General features: G+C 44.8%; 1 protein-coding gene across 1 annotated transcript; it reads left to right on the plus strand.

The window, feature by feature from the left end:
* Positions 1-1,539: 1,539 nt before the first annotated feature.
* LOC109773752 (cysteine-rich receptor-like protein kinase 44) lies at positions 1,540-4,361 on the plus strand. The gene is made up of 7 exons (XM_020332465.4): positions 1,540-1,647; positions 2,072-2,216; positions 2,299-2,554; positions 2,747-2,975; positions 3,074-3,224; positions 3,376-3,603; positions 3,766-4,361. The coding sequence occupies exons 2-7, from the start codon at positions 2,124-2,126 to the stop codon at positions 4,171-4,173; spliced, it is 1,365 nt and encodes a 454-aa protein (XP_020188054.1). The 5' UTR covers positions 1,540-1,647; positions 2,072-2,123; the 3' UTR covers positions 4,174-4,361.
* Positions 4,362-5,338: the final 977 nt, after the last annotated feature.

Here is a 5,338-nt window from a genome sequence, read left to right on the forward strand (position 1 = left end):
TGAAATCCTGATACTTTGAAAGAGATTGTCCGTTTTGTATTCGAAGTGCATCCAGTTTTTGCCGTAACCCTCTCAACTTTCTTGCACATGCTATGTGAATGAAATGATAACACCATGCCAACTTTCAACCTTTTCAGAGTTCATTTGAAATGCTTTTCAATTTTAGGGTCTTATAGCTCAAAATAATTAGTAAATGCATGAAAAATAACAAATGAAGTCAGAAAGGATTGAAAAATGATGATGTGGCTTTGAATGGTACATTTTGAACACACAAAAAGTCAGGAGTTCAAATAAGTTTAAAAAAATGAAATCCCTTTGTAACAGACGAGTTTCCATATGAAATCCTGATACTTTGAAAGAGATTGTAAGTTTTGTACACGAAGTGCATCCAGTATTTGCCGTAACCCTCTCAACTTTCTTGCACATGCTATGTGGATGAAATGATGGTAACATGCCAACTTTCAACCTTTTCAGAGCTCATTTGAAATGCTTTTCAACTTTAGAAAACCTATACGGTGACTGAGTCTAGTCCGAGCCGGACATATATATAGACTACATCGTGGTTAATTCCAACAATCACCTCCTTAAACATGATGTCCTCACTTCACAGCTTGAACGTCGATCCTTCGCCGCATCCTCACGAACTTCTGTCGTCCCAAGGATCTGGTTAGGATATCTGCAAGCTGGTCGTCGGTGCAAACGTAGTTGATGTTGATCTTGTTTTCTTCCACACACTCCCTTAGGTATCGATACGTCATATCGATGTGCTTACATCTATCATGATGCATTTGATTCTTCCACAGAGAGATTGTAGATTCATCATCACTATTGAGCACCACTCGATCCGGTTCCTTGCCTGTGAGGTCACCGAGTAGCCTTCCTAGGCTCATGCCTCGACACACCACGGTTGCAGCCGCAATATACTGTGCTTCATGGGATGATAGTGCGATCACCTTCTGTTTTTGTGATAGCCAACTCATTATGCTTCCTCCTAAGAAATATGCCACGCCCGAGGTACTTTTACGATCGTCCTCATCTTCTGCCATGTCGCTATCACTACAGCCAAGTAGTTTCACCATCTCCTTCTTCTCTGTCAAATAGACACAACCGAAGTTTGTTGTTTTTTTGATATACCTGAGTATATTTTTCACAGCTGCCAAATGTTCTGTCGTGGGTGCTTCCATAAAGCGACCCACTATACCAACGGAATAGACCAAGTCCGGTCTTGTATTCGTGAAATATCTCGACTTTCGGATCACACTTTTATACTCGGCCGCGAGTATTCTTATGAGCAAGGACAATGAAACAAGTTTGGTGTTCCCTTGGACGCTGCAAAGACGCGCTTCATCCGGTCCCTAGCTAGGCAGAGACGCGCTTTCCCCAGTGCAAGAGATTCCCCGGCAGAAGGAAAGAAAAAGCGTAGAAGAGATCGGCCGGGGTCAAGTCAACGTCGTTGGCCTCCGTTGTTGTTTTCCCCGCAGGCAACGACGCGTTTACGCTGCACGTTCTCTCCATTAAAAGGTTGCAAGGTGCTGCTGGATCGAGCAAACCACTCACCTCATCATCTTCATTCTTCGCCGCCGACGAGCAACCCACTCTGCTCCGCTCCATCGTCGCCTTCCATTCGCTCCTTCTTCTCCGGTTCAGGTCAGTGCTACTCCTACGCCACCATGCTTAGTTCGTTGCTTTTTCCGCCAAGCGTCATGTACTGGTGGATATACTACTTTGTATGTACTACTAGTGAAACTAGTCAAATCGCTCCCCACCGTCGGATCCTGATCCGAAGGTCCAGCAACCTTCTTCTTCCTATAGCAGCAGCCTTCTTCCTCTGCTTCTTCTTCCTCCGTTTCTTCCTCTCCCGCAGCTTCCTTCTTCTTCTTCTTCTTCTTCTTCTTCTTCTGGACAATCTGCTGCCGCCTCCTCCACGGCCAGCCCACGGCGAAAAATTCTAGGCGCCTCAGCTATAGCAAATGCGGAAACTATATGGATGCGATAAAGTAGTGCAATCCTTCGTGTTTCTAGGTGCCGGAGCAGTCGTTGATATCACATTATAATTTTGGTTCCTCGTCAGGAACAAGAAGAGGATCGTCCGGTAAGCCTGCTGCGTGGGAGATAGCCGCGGAATGGATTTTAAGCTCCATGATATCGAAGCTATCACCAACAACTTTGCGGAGGCTCAGAAAGTCGGCAGCGGTGGATACGGAGAGGTTTACAGGGTATGATCTACTAATTCTTATACCATTCGATCCGTGCATTGTGCTTCTCACATTTATAATCACGATCTGTCGATTTCATCAGGCGATCCATGAAGGGGAAGAAATTGCCGTGAAGAAGCTACATCAACTGCAGGGACTCGATAATAAGCAATTCGACAGCGAGTTTCGTAACCTCCGTAACATACGCCACCAAAATGTTGTGCGGCTAATTGGCTACTGCTACGAGACTAAGAGCAAATACATGAAGCATAATGGGGAGCTTGTCTTTGCGACAATTATGGAGCGAGTGCTCTGCTTCGAATACATGCACGGCGGAAGCCTCGATAAACACATTCAAGGTAACCTATACTATTGTGGATATAAGTATTATATATGCAGGGGGGCAGGATTTCAACTCTTTTGTAGTGCTGATATGACTCAAATAGTCAATGCAACTTCTTCTTATCTTAAAACATACATGTATTAGTTTGCCCATCAAGATGAATGAGTCAATACCTTATTTTGTATGTATTTTTTGCTACTAATTGCAGATGAATCTTGCGGGCTTGAGTGGCCCACATGTTACAAGATTATCAAAGGGACTTGTGAGGGACTAGATCACCTTCACACCTCACAGGGAAAACCTATTTTTCATCTGGATTTAAAGCCTGGTAATATTTTGCTGGATGAAAGTATGACGCCCAAAATTGGAGATCTGGGTTTGTCAAGACTCGTTGCTTCGACAAAAACGCGACAAACAGAGATGCGCGACGGAACACTGTAAGTTGATGGATCATCATACCCTGACCCGTTAATTTTTTGGAGGGATTCTGAATGAAGTTTTACATGTATTTTACCAATTATCCATATCAATGCAGCGGGTTCATGCCACCGGAGTACATAGACAGTGGCTTCATATCAAAGAAGTTTGACGTCTTCAGTTTGGGGGTCATAATTATAAAAATGTTGGCCGGGGATAAGAGCTACTTCCGTTGCTCTGAAATGCCCTCCGAACAGTTTATTGAGCTTGTAAGAAAAAACCTCTCTCCCAGCAAAAAAAACATAATTCTTTCTCTGTTTATACCATTAACCCATAACACATATGTGTTTCTTTCACATTTTTGCACTGCAAACTATTAGTATCTTTATAGGGAGTTTTATACGCCAATTTTGCATGTAGGTAACCGAAATCTGGACGAAAAAGTTGCAGGCAAAGCCTGGATATTCCTCGCACGAAATAGACATGCTAGGAGTGACTTCATGTGTTGAGATTGCACTAAGGTGTGTGGACAGGGACAGAAACAAAAGGCCATGTATCAATGATATTGTCCACGAACTGGATCAACTAGAAGCTAAGCTTAAAGAAATGTCACTAGCTTCTGATGTGTCAAATGATGCCACGGTCCAGGTACGTTCTTCCACCACTGGGGGGCCATGGGTGCCACTCCTCTGTTTCTTCAGTATTTTGGAATCCTCTGTTTTGACAGTTTTGACCTGTCAAATTTATGTCTGTTAACGATCTTTTTATGATTGGCCACACTAATCGACCTCTGGTTATTTTGCTTTGCAGAGAAGCTGCGACACCAACATTATCTCGGTGGATCCATCCCTGGAGCTGCGGTTCGTCTTCGAGCCAAGGAAGGAGACGTCGTGCTGCCTACAGATAATCAACAAGACGGAGGGCATCGTCGCGTTCAACATAAAAATTAACCAGAACAAGTACAGTGTGCAGCCAAGCCAAGGGACTATGCCGCCGTGCTCCTGCCGTTATGTTATCGTGAAGTTGCAGTCGCAGGACGCGGCACCGCCCAACATGCGGTTGCATGACATGCTCTTCGTGCAGAACACCGGTATCACGCAAGACTTGGAATCAAGAGATGGTGAGATTGATTATCAAGAATTGTTCGAGAAGGCCATGGCGGATAAGGTGGTTGATGTGGTGAAGCTTCCGATAGTTTATGTTACACCGGACCAATAGTCTCATCCACCAAGAACTCTTTGAGGTTGTTAAGATCCCAAAAAAGAAGAAAATCTTGAGTTGTTGTTTGAGAGAGGGTGTTCTCTGTGTGTTCTATTTAATTGTTTCTTGGTCGATTATATAGTCTTTAATTAGCTGCTACAAACATTGTCCTCTCTAACTCAATGGATGCCCTATTTTACTTCCAAGTCTTTACTGTGTGCCCCTTCGAAATTTTCAACATTTATAAAGAACAAAGTGTATGTCTAGATATGCGGGGACCCTGAGGCGATAATGATAACAATGTTTGTACTACTATTGTCTGGTATGAAACTTAGGCTGTGTTCGACAACCCTCCACCCCTTCACTACGGAGAGGACGGGTGGAGCACCCTGTTAGCCGCTCGCCGAAATATAGCTATGTGCCGCTCCGCTCCGCAGGCCAGTTGCAGAGAGGAGAGATTCCGAGGAGGTGAGCGAGCGTGGCTGGCCCACTGTAGGGGACGGATGGCGAATTAATATCGGGAGAAAAAAATCAAGTTACGTCGAAAACCGATAAAAATCATGTGAAACCACTATAGTACTTTGAAGTTTTAAAAATCTACAGTATGTTAAGAGGGCAAACATGTTTCTTTCAGTGGCGGAGCTAGCCGACAATCCATTGGGGGGGGGGGGGGGGGGGGGGGGGGGGCGAAACACAAATCATCAAAGATGGGGGGCAAATTCTAAAAAAATTCCAATCTAAGCCCTGTTTAATTTTTTCTCTTCGGAAAATTATCCAAGGCTTGGGAGGGGGGCAAATGCTAAAAAATTTCCAATCTAAGCCCTGTTTAATTTTTTTCTCTTCGAAAAATTATCCAACCGATGGGAATTCATTGACGGTGTCATCGTCGCTGCCATTGGCCCCCCTCCACAACATAGAGCACACGTCACCATTGCCGTGTTTTGAAGAATATCTAAAATCCTCAATGCGCCACCACCAGAAGAACATCAATCCGTTGGAGTCCTCAAGGACCAAAACCGACATCTTTTCCTCGCTAGTGCACCGCATCAAATCGTCAATTCCCATGCCGACGAACGCCTCCATCGTCACTAGGAGTAGGAGGGGGCTGGTGAGGCTAGAATGCCTTCCATCTCGGGCGCTGCTCCAGAATGGGCAATGTCGCCTTCCCCCTCGCTGACGCAAT

The sequence above is a fragment of the Aegilops tauschii genome, chromosome 2 (assembly GCF_002575655.3).
Source record: "Aegilops tauschii subsp. strangulata cultivar AL8/78 chromosome 2, Aet v6.0, whole genome shotgun sequence".
NCBI classification, from domain to species: domain Eukaryota; kingdom Viridiplantae; phylum Streptophyta; class Magnoliopsida; order Poales; family Poaceae; genus Aegilops; species Aegilops tauschii.

What these genes read in the sequence shown, in the direction of transcription:
- LOC109773752 (XM_020332465.4), top strand. Translation starts at nt 2,124, where the DNA reads ATGGATTTTAAGCTCCATGATATCGAAGCTATCACCAACAACTTTGCG. An exon ending in GATACGGAGAGGTTTACAGG is followed by an intron (nt 2,217 to 2,298) that starts GTATGATCTACT and finishes CGATTTCATCAG; the next exon opens with GCGATCCATGAAGGGGAAGA. An exon ending in CCGAACAGTTTATTGAGCTT is followed by an intron (nt 3,225 to 3,375) that starts GTAAGAAAAAAC and finishes TTTTGCATGTAG; the next exon opens with GTAACCGAAATCTGGACGAA.